At 38.8% G+C, this 13,811-nt stretch overlaps 1 protein-coding gene across 1 annotated transcript; it reads right to left on the reverse strand.

The window, feature by feature from the left end:
* Positions 1-283: 283 nt before the first annotated feature.
* LOC104951871 (keratin, type I cytoskeletal 18-like) lies at positions 284-9,795 on the reverse strand. Its single transcript, XM_010778606.1, has 10 exons — positions 9,754-9,795; positions 8,759-8,898; positions 6,666-7,060; positions 5,986-6,068; positions 4,742-4,898; positions 3,786-3,950; positions 3,547-3,672; positions 2,301-2,518; positions 1,788-1,816; positions 284-1,101 (listed from the first exon to the last, which is right to left on the reverse strand). The coding sequence occupies exons 3-10, from the start codon at positions 7,050-7,052 to the stop codon at positions 986-988; spliced, it is 1,281 nt and encodes a 426-aa protein (XP_010776908.1). The 5' UTR covers positions 7,053-7,060; positions 8,759-8,898; positions 9,754-9,795; the 3' UTR covers positions 284-985.
* Positions 9,796-13,811: the final 4,016 nt, after the last annotated feature.

Genomic DNA, 13,811 nt, shown 5'->3' on the forward strand with positions numbered 1-13,811 from the left:
ACTTACGTTACTTAATTAGTATAGTACTATACGTACACACACACACACACACACACACACACACACACACACACACACACACACACACACACACACACACACAAAGCCTGTCACCTGAAACTACTGTTTGTAGGTACTTTAGTTTCAGTCTTTTCAGTGCAGAATCACATTTCTCTGTTTCACTGTAATATTATGTTCCTCCAGTATCAGCCAACGTTTCTGTCTAAAAATGAAAGGGACACTTTTTTTTAAAACCCTGTTTTATTGAGACTGTACAGCTGCTTTGGTTTATTTCTTTACATACAACTACAGTACATTAAAATACTCCCTTTCCCTTTTTATTTTACAGCGAAACTCTCATGCACATAGAGTAGATGTTGTTGCAAGATCAAGACATTTTCTGAAAGCTTCAGCATGTATTAAAGGAAATAGCTAAATATTTTTAAGATAAACTCTTATTTTCTTTCATGGTGAGAGTTACACCCTCACGTCTGTGCACTAGCAACATCCGGCGGCTGGTTGGATTAGCTCAGAATAAAGACTTCTTTACACTTTGTTTTAGAGTTAAATTGTATGGTTGACAAAGCCAAGCTAGCTGGTTACCATTGTTTTCATGCTAAGCTAAGCTAAGGTAAGCGAGGAATAAGAAACCCTCCCACCCCCCTAAAAAAATGTGATGGATGAAATGAGGTTAAGGTTGCATTACTGTAAGTCACAGCAGAAGTTTCAGATAAGATTTGGACATCATTATACAAACTATTGAAACATTTATGAGAATCATTTCATTATAAGTAAGAGTTTCTGCCAACAAGAGATCCCACTGTATGTAATGAAATATATCATGATGTTGCAAATCACTTTATTTTATTTTAGGTTGAACTCATTAATCAGTCTATTGTGTGGCTTCAACAAGAATGTTGTTTTGAAATTAGATGCACTTTGGGTTAAATAGACATCTTTGCTTCTCCTCTTGCAACACTTTGGCTTATTTTTTTCGCTCCTCGATCTGCTCCACTTCGCTGGACTCATCCACCACTTTGCCATTGATCATGGTCTGGGTGACGACTTTTACAATCTTCCTGGTCCTTATTTCAGGTTCTTCTATGATATGGAAAACAAATCAGGGTTAATCACATAAGTCCCAAAAAGTACATCAAATGTTGTCAAAAAACTTCTTCTGATGGAACAACACTATAAACGGCTATAAAGCTAAAAAAAAAAATACAAAAGGGATGAAATAGAAGAGAGAGAGTCAGCGAGTGTGCTTTGTATTCTTATCAGATCCTGCGGATGTTGAGCGACCACGCCTAAGTCCAAATTTCAAGTGTCCTAAATGGATAGTCTGCATGTAGGTAAGGATCGGAAGCTCCTTTGTGCTCCTGCAGGATATTGTCTGCTCTAGTAATATCAAATGGTAAAGCGTATTAACGTGCAGACAGTAAATACAATGGTAGGCCATCACAGCAGAAAACACGTCCTGCAGGAGTATCAGATACCTTCCTAAGTTTTGCAGACTGCATTTAACCAACAGGAAGTATGTCCCCTGGTGTGGTTACTTGACACACAGGATCTGATAGGGGTGAAAATGAGAAGCTAACAAACCCTTTTCTCTTTTTTATCCTTTGTTATTCATACAACAAGCTAATACTGACAAACAAGCTAGTGTTTTTTTTTTTTAACAAATACCCTTCAGCTAGATTGTAGACCTTATGAAGAAACAGAAGACTTTATTCAAAATTAGCGAAGAAGTTTTTGTCCTTATGACATAAAAAAAAAACTGAACTTACTTTTAGGAGGCGGAGGTGTTTCTTTTACCCTGTAGGCCGAGAAAAAAAACAACGTCATTCAAAAGATAAAGCAGATATCATGTTAAATAACTATCTGGTGCAAGTACGACATTTTAAAGTTCCACATTTTGGGAAATATGCAAATTCTCTCTTTTGCTTTGAGAATAAGTGAATGAGTGCACTTGATATCCCAGCAAACTCCACACAATGTACTCCTCTGTAGCTAAATGCAAACATGGGAAAATAACAATGTTTTTAATTTATTTCCTGGATTATAATCAGTGTTATTTTGTAAGTACTGAAAGAATATGTTTACAGTGCATGTCATATACAACAACGGCCCATTGCAGCTTAGGACCTTTAGTCTAACCCCTCCCTCTCAATAATCCCCATTTTGAAACCGTCCTCTGTCAAATTCAGGGGAGCATGCCAAACATGTTTTATCTTTATAGAAATAAACATAGGTACGCTAACTGTGTATTTCTGAGCACTGATCCTGCGACCCTCACTCACGTTTCCTCCCCCTCCAGCAGCCTCCTGTAGGTAGCGATCTCCATCTCCAGGTTCTGTTTGATGCGCAGCAGCTGCTCGTACTCGGTCTTATTGCGTTGCATGTCCAAACGCAGCTGAGACAGCTCGTCCTCCAGCTGGGTCAGCGTGGTCTGAAGACGGTCCATCTCCACTGAGTACTTGTGTCCAGTTTCAGCCAGGTTTCCTTCCAATACACTCACCTGTGAACAGAACAAACAGGGAGTGATCAGTGACAGGTAATACGTCATACTATAGCGTTTTTATACATTACAAAACACTCACTGAAGCAGACTTTTTTTAATGTATCATCATATATATTAAATAAGCATCCTTTAGCAGTTTCAGATCTATAAATTACATCCATATGTTTGAAATACCTCTATAAAACATACATAACTCTACTTTTAGCTTTGTTTTGGTCTCCACCAACTCCTAGAATCCTTAGCTTTCTGCCCTTTTATAGACCAAACAACTAATGGATGGTTCAAGATAATCAACAGAATAATTGACAATGAAAATCATTGTGTGTTTCACTTGTATTTTAAATCATTTCAAAATGTCCCAATGTCCTATGTTGTAGAAATGCATGGATACATTTAATATAAACAATTTCAACAGAGCACCTTTATCAGATTGTTCACATAAGCGTTATCTGTACTATACACAATGTTCCTCTGTGAAGTCCACTAAAGCGTCACCACTGTCACATAATGGACCCTTTTACCACCCAGCATCACTTTGTCTGTTTACCTACATATGTTCACGCCCCCTCACCAATCAACCACACATACTTGAGACTGTCAGCACTGTAATATCTCTACATTCAATACTGTGTGCTCACTATAAGGCAAACATCGATGAGCTATATTAGACTCCACTGAACCGCGCCATATGATAGTTTGACCTGTGTTAACATGTAACGGAGACACAGACAAAACCGGCTTGTTTGAGTCTACGTCTTGTTGTCACTCTGATTGATTATCGGAGCAAAATGAAATAGCGGTGTACATTGTGCTGCTATAATCTCTTTGTTGACAAGGAGAAGGCAGCTGTAATCTATGGATAATGTGTGTGCAGAAGAGAAGAGGTGAGGATGGGGCTGAACTCCAAAGAAGTAGAGAAATAGTAGCAAAAGATTTGGTTCTTTTCTGAAAGAGACACAACATGGGAAGCGTTCTTCCTGGAAAAATATGTGATTACACTTGTTCGAATGTTATGACTACTTTACCTGCCTCCGAATATTGTCAAGTTCGACCTCCAGAGCTTGCAGGAATCGTCGCCTGTCACTGAGCTCGCTTTGGGCACTACGCAGAGCCTCGTTGCTTTCTTTGACCTCTGACTGCACCGCGTCCAACTGTAGACACACACATAAAAAAAAGTGTTATGTACAGTACAGAGGTTTATGACATTTCAAATAAACATGTATTACTACCGGAATAATAAGAACAGATTCATGCAGCGACAGACCTTCCTGAGGTACCAAGCCTCGGCCTCATCCTTGTTCTTGCGTGCGATGCCCTCATACTGGACCCTCAGCTCGGCCATGATAGCCCCCAGGTCAGGGCCCTGAGGCGCGTCCACCTCCACGCTCACCTGCTCGTTGGCCAGACGAGACTTCACTGTAATCATCTCCTGTGATCATTTAAAGAAAGGAAAAGAGACATTAGTGTTTAATGTTGCAACATCTTAGTTACTATTTACTCCCTGGACATCTCTTAGGCTGCACTATCTAACTTCAGTGCCTTAACTTAAGTAAAAGTAGTAATACCACCTTATAAGACGTTGTGAATTCAAAAATACAAAATTTGTCAATGTATTACCAGCAAAATGTACTTAGTTTTATGGAAAAAAAGTAATTTGAAATGGTTTATTTTGTTATTGTTTAAATAATCTAGTCCTACAAACCTTATTTTATTTAAACTATTGAAAGAAAATTGTATGTAACTATTGAAAAAAAATGGTCTAGAAAGGAATTAATGTCAATTTAGATAAAAAAAACTCAGTCAAGTGTTCAGTCTACATCCTGTATACCACACCTTGCAGTCTAGACACACCCGACATGTGGCTGGATGGGCTCTAGTGCTCCTGTTTTGTGTACACAGGTGTTGTCTCGAAGCACTATGGTACCAAAGAAAAAGGGTGTGTCCGTGAAGGATAATCTTTCAGATACTGAATACTGTTAAACCCTGGGCTACTTTGTTGCTGATATGAAACTGGAAGGTGTTACAGCTCTGTGGTTTTAGATGATATTAGTGATTTTGAGAGCCTTTCATTCATCTTTTGAGATGCTTTAAAGACATCCGACATTTGTACAAGACGACTCTTGACAACTTGTAAGGTGATTATCTTGATACGTAAACACTCATTGATCATGTCTGACAGGACCTTCACCTCGGTGGGATCTCACCTCGGTGGGATCTCACCTCGTCGTGATTCTTCTTGAGGAAGTAGAGCTCCTCCTTCAGGCTGTCCAGGTCTCCTCGCAGCGTGGCGATCATCTGGTCGTGGTCTGACTTAGCTCTCTTCAGAGCCTGACAGTCCCTCTCTACCGACTGGCAGAGTGTGGCCTCCGCTTCCCATCTGCACCGCAAACACAGTGAAGGAAAGGAGCCATTCATGTATTTGTATTACATGACTCATTATAAAACTTAACCCAAGCAAGATAGCTGCTGGAAGTGAATTTGTCTGCTGCATTCCTGTGTTGCATCAACAAATATTTGTTTCCTTTTATGTTATTGTTCGGTGTTAAAATTCATTCTTGACTTTGGTGTAATTTGGCAAAGTCATCTAAAATCAAAGTCCTTACTTACTAGTTTTCCCCAACTGGCTTTTAATCATGTCACATAGCCTTCAATGAGCTGAAGAAGGTTGTGTGATGCTCAGAAAAAAGAAAAAAAGTCGACTTTGATATAAGAGAATTTTGTCAAATGATAATATAAATCGTATGGTTATTTTTCATTGTTTTATATGTATTTATATATATTTTTCTTGTGTAACACAAAATGATATCACTTCATGCTGCCATCTTTTTTGGATTAAAAATAGACTTGCAAATCAAATGTGAATATAAGAGGATTCTTAGATCCAAATGTGCCGGAAAAAACGTTTTAAATGTTTCTCTCAAAAGACAGAGTACGTTTTTGGAGTAAAACTATTTGGAACATTCCTTTGAGACATGGAAGTCACAAACTGGAGGTAATGCAACATGTGCAAACAATTTATGAAACTTCTCATGAAATCATCCCAGAGTGGATACACACAAGTGAAATACCATACAAATATCTGCATGGAAGGTAAACATGCTCTTTGCTGCTAAGGCCATCCATCACTGCCAATTCATGTATCACTCCTGCACATCAGGTCACAGAAAATACCATCAACACATTGTGAAAAGCATCAGCAGTGTATCCTGACTCCCCCATCTTTCCTTCAGCCAGCTCTGCCAGCTCTGGACTTCAGAAGCCACGCTGTCTCTCTGACCTGCACAATCCATCACACCCTGTGCTCCTGGATGGAGATCTATGCACATGCCTCAGCAGCGTGGGAATGAAGCTCTTATTTCGCAGCCTGACTTAAAGATCACTTATTCACATGGCTTTGCAGTCTGGCGCTTCTATGTTAAAAACTCACAGTCAGGTAAAGAAAGGAAGCTCTGTGTGACACTCACTTGACTCTGAAGTCATCAGCCGCCAGCCGGGCATTATCAATCTCCAGCATGATGCGGGCGTTCTCCAGCGTCTTCTTCCTCACCTGAGCAGGACATGAGTGGATGGTTCAGGAAGATCTGGCATAACTAGAAATGATTCTAATAATGTTTGTGTGCTGTTTTATTTACTGTGCAATCAAATGGTCTTAACATCCAGATCTCTCTGAAAATTGTTGAACTGATAAATAAAAGGTTGTATCTCATTATTGCCTTCAAACAAACACTTCAAGGGTAACTTTGACTACTACACATGACTACAAATTGTTAGTATTTTTGAGTGTGTTAGTATGCCCAAATGTAATATTACTGCATTAATTGTTTTGAGGCACTTTCTTGAGGGTTAATGTCAACTTGAAGGAGGGTTCATTTTCAATCAACCTAAAATTAGAGAGTAACATCTCTGCTTAATCAAATAACCCTAAACATATTCCTTGCTTTTGATTTTATATGGTGCATTTACCTAAGCTGGGATGTTATCTTGAGCCAAGTCTCTCAATAATGCCAACATTTACACATCAAATTATAAAAACATATTTACAAATCCTCATATATGTTAATGTCATATCAATCACCGGGGTGCAACGAAATGCTGCTACAGAGAAATTCTCTGTTTTGGGAGAATATGATCTACAATGACTGACCTCCTGCCCGATAGCATGTGCCTGGGCCATCATCCCGTCGATGTCGTGCCCTTTGGGGGTCCTCTCCAGCATGAGCTGCTTGATCTTGACCTCCAGCTCGGAGTTGGACCTCTCCAGAGAGCGCACCTTCTCCAGGTAGTTGGCCAGCCGGTCGTTCAGGCCTATCATGGTCTCCTTCTCACTGGCTGCGGCACAGAGGCCGTTGAAGGACAGACTGGAGCCCAGCTTGTTGAGGCCGTTGCCCATTGAAACAGAGCGGGACAGAGACAGCGTGGCGGAGGACACGGCAGGCTTGGAGCGGATGCTGCGACCGCTGTCCCTCTGGGACATGCTGGAGAAGGAGGGCTGACGCACGGAGTAACTTCGCACAGAGAGGGTGGAGGCCATGGTGTCCACTGCAGCAGATAAGTTAATAAGTGCTCTTATGGTGAAGCTACTTCACTATACAGTATATGGTTAACAAAATCAATTCACCCATTCACCCTGCTGTTATTCTACAATACTTTTTTTTAGGAAATATGCTTTTGAAGAATTTTGTCTTTTGTAGAAATATTCCATCAGTGTACTTTTATACAGAGTAGTGCTAAGACATTTCTTCCCAAATCATTGGTTATCCTTAAAAAAAGATATTACAAAAAAGCATTTGAATAATCTTGTAGAATTGTTTTATATGAAAACACTTAATTCCTCCATTGTTATAAAGTAAAGTGCTATCAGAATCTCCCATACTGTATATTAACAACAATAAGATAGTAAAAAAAAAGCGTTTGCATAATTTTGGTGAATATTTCTTGTATCAAATATTCAATAACTTCACTGTTCTGCCTAACTCCCAGCTTTATCGTTTCTCTTTTTCTTAACAGACTCCCGTTTTCCCCCTTTAAATAGCCCTAATTTATTGATTTGTATATGTTGACTCACCGTGTACCATGTTGTATTTAAATTTAATTTAAAAAGGAAATTGCAATTTCTTAGCACATGTAAAATGTAAATATGATCCTATGTTGACAGGTAAAATACATAAAGATACATATATATATAAATAATTCGGTTTGGTTTGACTTGATGCTGCTTAACTTCAATCAATTCATTTATTTTGAAGTATTCCAGTCAGGCTTACTCTTTGCTTTGCTACAAGATTTTCCTTGACTTCCACTGACAAGTCTCACTCAGCACACGTAAGTGAAATGACAAGTTACATGCTAATTTAATAAAGCATCAGGTATTCCCAGGCAGTCTTCTATCCAAGCTCTGACCCAGATCAAGCCTGCTTAGCTTCTGAGACGGGGCAATATCAGGGGGGTTCAGTTTGGTTAGAAGCACTAAGTCAGCATTCACAAATTCTATTTAAAAATGGTACAGTGCCGGCTGCAGATAGAGGAGTTAGTCGTTTGGTTTAGAGAAAGGCGCGCATAGGCTTGTTTTGATAATCACTTGTATTTAGTCATCTACCTTACTCTGGTTGTTGATAGACATTGTTTTTTAAGAACAATTTGTATATGAGTTATTGATTCCTGACCTTAGAAAATGGCAGTCATAATTGCACAGGAAAGATCAAGAATTAACTTTCAATCAACCCTTTAACAAACATTGACAAAAAGTCATTTAAAATGCAATTTAAAGGATTTTTAATGGGGTTTTTTAGATCTTGGTTTCACTTCTCGCTGCAGTCATTTTGCAACAGTCTGTACTCATGCATCTGTCTGTAGTCAGTGGATGCCTCTGTGCTGGCATTGGCTTGACTTTCCAAGAAGAAACATCAAAAGTCATTTCAGAGAGAGGCTGGCTGGCTCAGTAATCCAATCGTCTCTCAGCACAGCTACTTAATGGAACTTTTGGCTTAACTTGACAATGGTAAAACAAAAAGTGCTCAATACTACAGGTTTTCATTTCATGTGACTTTTTAAGTGCACAAAGTAAAAGAGGTATTTATTGGATTCAAGTATTCCCTCCAACTGAGTCAAAATAGCTGTGAACTTTAATGCTTGTATGCTTCTCCGGAGTAAAATTGTAAATCTTAATTGCATATTCAGGGACCTAAAGCCATTATTTTATCAATAAAACAAAGAAGAAAAGGACAACATGATACTTACATTGAGCTAAGTTCTTCTGGAGGACTTCTGTTTGCTACTCGGTCAGCTTTCCACCCCGATGCTGCAAGTTTAACAGGTGAGTTTGTATGCAGTGGCTCCACTCTCTTTTTTGGGAGGAGCCACTTCTCGTTTGTCCAACCCTACAGCAACAAAGAGGAGGATGCAACTTGACACCTTGCGAAGGAAATAAGCTGTGGTGCACATAAACTAGTCAGTGTTAACTAATACATTAAGTTAATTGTCCAATCTGTATAATTCAATTAATCAATCCAAAGGGCAAATCCAACAAAATATATTGTATTTAGTCATGTGATTGAAACCTTATATTGAGCCATTTGATTGAACCCCTGATAAGCTTAACGAGTATTTCCATTGGCCCATTGTAACGAGTCAATTGATTGGCCAAATGTATTAAGCTATTTTAATGACCCCAATCAATTGAACCAATTCATTGGCCCATGGCATCAAGACATTTAATAAGCCCATTGCAGTGAGTGATTTGATTGACTCATTATCCTCTTTGGTCTGAAATAAAAATGAAAAATGTGGATAACTAACTATAAAAGAGCAATGGTTTGACCTTGAGTTGCCATGTGTTATATGTGCTAAATTCGATCAAACAGACTGACTGTTGGAGCCGTACAGCTTTATATTTATACAGTGAGGCAAACCTTCTCAGGCCTCAAAGTGAGCTGTATGAAACTTGGAGAACAAAGTAGTGTAGCTAACAGGGTTGAAAACAGGCACCCTGCTGGCTCCACAGTGAGCCTATTGAGTGCGGACACAATGCACTGAGTGCGCTGTGAGAAGCCAGCCTCACCTGGGGACAGCCCAGCGGGAGAAAACAGAAACAATAGAGGGACAGAACAAAAAGAAAGTGAAGACCCCTGAGAAATTCAGGGCGTAGGTCCAGCTGAGCAGGAAACCTGATTTATATTCACACACACAAATACACAGACTCAAGCAACATTTTTTGTACACTTAATACGTCTCACCCGTCTCTCTGTGCGCTCTTGCTGTCATACAGTATGTCATCCCCTGTTACTGTATTGTTAAATTCCTCAGCAAGAATTATTCTCTGTGTAGGATCAGATCTCACATGTGACACTGACCTGGTTTACTGCCTTCAGCCAACTCCACCCACCAATACCATGCACACAGACACACATACACACACACACACACACACACACACACACACACACACACACACACACACACACACACACACACACACACATTCAAAACTTCAATGTCTTACAGTAAGATTTGTTTCACATGATCAAACCAAGACTAAATAATTCAAACAAAGTCCCAAAAGAAAAGAAGAAACGTCCTGTCTTCTAAAAACTCATGTTAATTGCTAGATTATTGTGCTGGATTGCATATCATCTAATACATACTGGAGGCTACACATCATTACATATATCAGAAATATATCCTTTTTCAAATAGTGTATATCATCATCACATAATTTTGTAATGCCTAATACAACATGTAGCTCCAATGTTTAACAGCAGTATATTACATTAGGATGCAGCATGGATATGCTGCTTCCTTGTGGGTAAAAAACACACTACACTTTGTGCAAATGCTGACATGCCAAGAATGTTAGCATTTTGTCTTTTTTTTATATGCGCATATTGGGCATTTACAGTAAGATTAATAAAATGCTTAATGTGGAATAGACTCACTCCTTCATCCTTATCCATAACACTACAGAGTTAGGCGACAATATAATAATAAACAGGCTTTGTAAGATATAGGCTAACACAGATAATTGCATTGGTTTAATTTCCCTTTTTTTTCTGCGTAACATTTTCATACCTGTCCTTGAGAAGAGTTATTTTGTATCAGTACAGGACATTATGATTATGAAGGTGTCTTTTTCTAGATTTGTCAATGGACAAAATTTGTAAATTCTAGTACAACAAGAAGAGTTATTTACATTTAGTGTCGAAAAAAAACAAAGGTGGACTATTGTACCTATAGATTATGCTCCTGCTCCACTACATTCATTTGATATCTTCAGATCCAAAATATTTGTATTGCGTTTCGACAATGCGTATCCAGTGTTTGTCATTTAGAAATGGAAAGCAAAATATATGCATACAAATGAGACAGTGGTTTGTACTGATTGTGTGTACAAAGAGAAAAATAAATAACGAATAACACAAACAAGCAATTACAACAGCTAGAGTAATCCCTACATTCACTGCCAGTGAGCCTCATACACACGAATACTCACCAGAAATATTGTTAAATGGATACATATGCATGTACATATACATGCAACATACACAGATACACATACCTACTGCATACCTATACTGCAAATAAGCCATACCAATAGCAGATCGTTTTACAAACGGTGGAATGCATTTGAAAAAGGTTTCATTTAATATCTTAACTAACAAGAAGCTTTGCTCAGTCAGATTAACAACATTCTAAAAAAATAAATGATGATGTAAACTGGGTGAGACTTACAACCCCCCTGGCATTAAGCCCCACCTTGTAACATTAAAACATATTTATGCATTAATGACTGAAATGCATTCATATAGCTTAAGGTATTTTGATGTTTATAAAAAAGATTTTGAATCCAAGACTTTTGACTTGTAACTTCGTTTTGTGGGTATCTAATTACTTGTATATTCTTTTTTAGCTAAACAATATTGAAAGAAGGCTTGTCTTCCACTGTGAACATCGGAGAATTGACACATTGTGTAAACTCAATGGTGAGTAATTCCCACAATCCCCATCTTTCAGTGTGCTTTAGCGCCACCATCTGTTTGTAACATGAAGCAAACATGCCTCAGGAGATTGATTTAGATCCTGCCCCAGCTTCTTATTAATCAAACTGAAGTGCTGTGATAGTTCAATAGTCGCCCCCCACCAAATAAACACATTCTGGGAACCTGCTGTGGAGACTCGTGTTTATTTTTGTATAGTGGCATAGTTGGCTGTCAGCCTGGGTGAAGTGAATCATCTGTTTCAGCCATTTCCTAGCGTTTTGAAAACCTCCTCTCATGCTCTCGTGCGCTACTGTACGAGTCAAGAGAAAGTTTCCTTGTTTATTTCTCAGAATTTCTAAAGCACAGAATGTGCCGACGCACAGTTGAGAGTCAATGAATTCATTTTGTCTTGTTTTGGGTTTGTTTGGAAACTTGATACTTGTATAGCCAGGGTTTAATTTTAGGCCTGTGAAATAACCACATTGAAACCAAACACCCTGAGCCACAAAGTAAATTCATTGTGGTACTGCTTGCCTAAAGAAAGGACATTTCACCTAAAAATGTTGGCCTATGTAGTGTTAACCCTTCCTCTGGTGTTTGTTGACGTGGTTCTGCTCTGAAGCCTCAGATTGTCTAGTTTATAGCAACAAATGTAGTCACTCTTTTGTCTAAATGGAGCTCAAATTGCTGGTTTTTCTCGAGTGTCACAGCTGATGGATGACATTACATTTAAATGCAATGTTCTAAGTGATTCCAAAAATAAGCAGCTGTTATTTGAAGAAAACAATATAACATTTATATTGTTGAGAAGAAACCAGAATAGAAGCAAAATTCCAGTCATCTTTAAAACAAATTCAAAATGTAATGTACCATACTGATACTGACTCCCAATTGTTGGTTTTTCTGGCTTGATTTTTATTAAAAGGAACTGAAGTCCCTCTCTACTTTCCCTTAAAAGCTTACTTTATAAGGAGAAATTATAATACAAAGTTGTGTATTGTCTGCATACATATTTGTTTCCTTTCCCAAGATTATTTAACTCCTAAAATAGGCAAACAGTATGAAGAAAGCCATGCTTTATATATATTTACCTCTACATCAGGGGTGTCAAACTCAATTTCATCGTGGGCACATTCTCATAAAGGTTGCACTCAAAGGGCCGGTTGTAACTATATATATAAAATAATGTATTATATTACATTACTGCCTCTGAATTGGATTATTATTGGATAGGGTAATAACTTCGTAATTTACCACGTCTGAAATAGTGAGATTGCTGATTCTCCTGAGAGTAAAAGGATTTGAAATTTGGTTTTGAAAAAATGGAGGTTAGTTAGTGAAGGTTTGTTAAGGTTAGAGAGAATCTCTTTAGATTCTGTACTTTCGACATATGCGGACTCGCCTCTCTACTAATAGTCCGACTGTGACAAACCCGGTGGACGTCGGTGATGTGACATTTTTAGCGGTAAAGAAGGGGTAATTCTCAGGGAGAAGCTTGTTCGTGTGTGTCCGGTCGCCAAAATCCGTACAGAAGAGAAGGTAGCGTGTTCGTAGGAACTCGCAAATCGGCAGAGGGCGAAAACAGTAGTACAGTACGGCAGGCGAGAGCACTAACTCGTGAAATTCACCAACGTCTACTTTTCGTGCCTCGGTACGATTACTTATCGGGGACTACGTCTCGACGAGCGAGAGACTTAAATGTCGCAGAGAGGGTGGATTACTCGTCATTATGTGACGTCACGGGGAACAGGAGACGTGTAAGTTAAAAGAGAGGAAGTGCGACATACTCGAGAGGGGGACGTGTTGTCATTTGTTTTGTAGACACTTTCTAACGGTTGAGCCACTCGTGTAGAAGTAGTCAGTATGAGGAGGAGTAGGAGGAGGTTCAAATGAAGTCTGGTGACGTATACGACGCTACCAGAAGAGGTAGGCGGAGGAGAGGAGGTGGAGTGAACTCCTATTACTACTCGGTACGTTGCTAGACTTACGACGACTCGTGCCTGGTTCAGGGTCAAAGTTAATATACGATTTCAATCTAAACGCATTATGTAAAAAGACTTATAAGTACTATAGTACTATACTTATTTCTTATAGATATGACATAGTGGTTCGACTGATACATCTCGTCCGCCAGAGTTGAGTTCCTGGAGTAAAATACCACAGCGTTCTCGAACGTTAATATTATTAGTGCAAATTATTATATGCAATGTACGGTGAAATGTCTTCGTCCAACGGGTATTTTGAATGTACAGATGGTGTTACGTAGAGGCAAAACCCATTGTACCACGTGAACTTCTCTGAAACGTTAATAAACAGGA

The sequence above is a fragment of the Notothenia coriiceps genome, unplaced genomic scaffold, assembly GCF_000735185.1.
Source record: "Notothenia coriiceps isolate Sejong01 unplaced genomic scaffold, NC01 NC01_scaffold00019351, whole genome shotgun sequence".
In the NCBI taxonomy this organism is placed as follows: Eukaryota; Metazoa; Chordata; class Actinopteri; order Perciformes; family Nototheniidae; genus Notothenia; species Notothenia coriiceps.

Bases quoted from the DNA above. Each gene is read 5' to 3' on its own strand.
- LOC104951871 (XM_010778606.1), bottom strand. From the start codon at position 7,052: ATGGCCTCCACCCTCTCTGTGCGAAGTTACTCCGTGCGTCAGCCCTCC. The intron at 3,673-3,785 runs GTCTGTCGCTGC...GTGTGTCTACAG, and splicing joins AGGCTTGGTACCTCAGGAAG to TTGGACGCGGTGCAGTCAGA. The intron at 2,519-3,546 runs GTAAAGTAGTCA...TTCTGTTCACAG, and splicing joins TTGACAATATTCGGAGGCAG to GTGAGTGTATTGGAAGGAAA.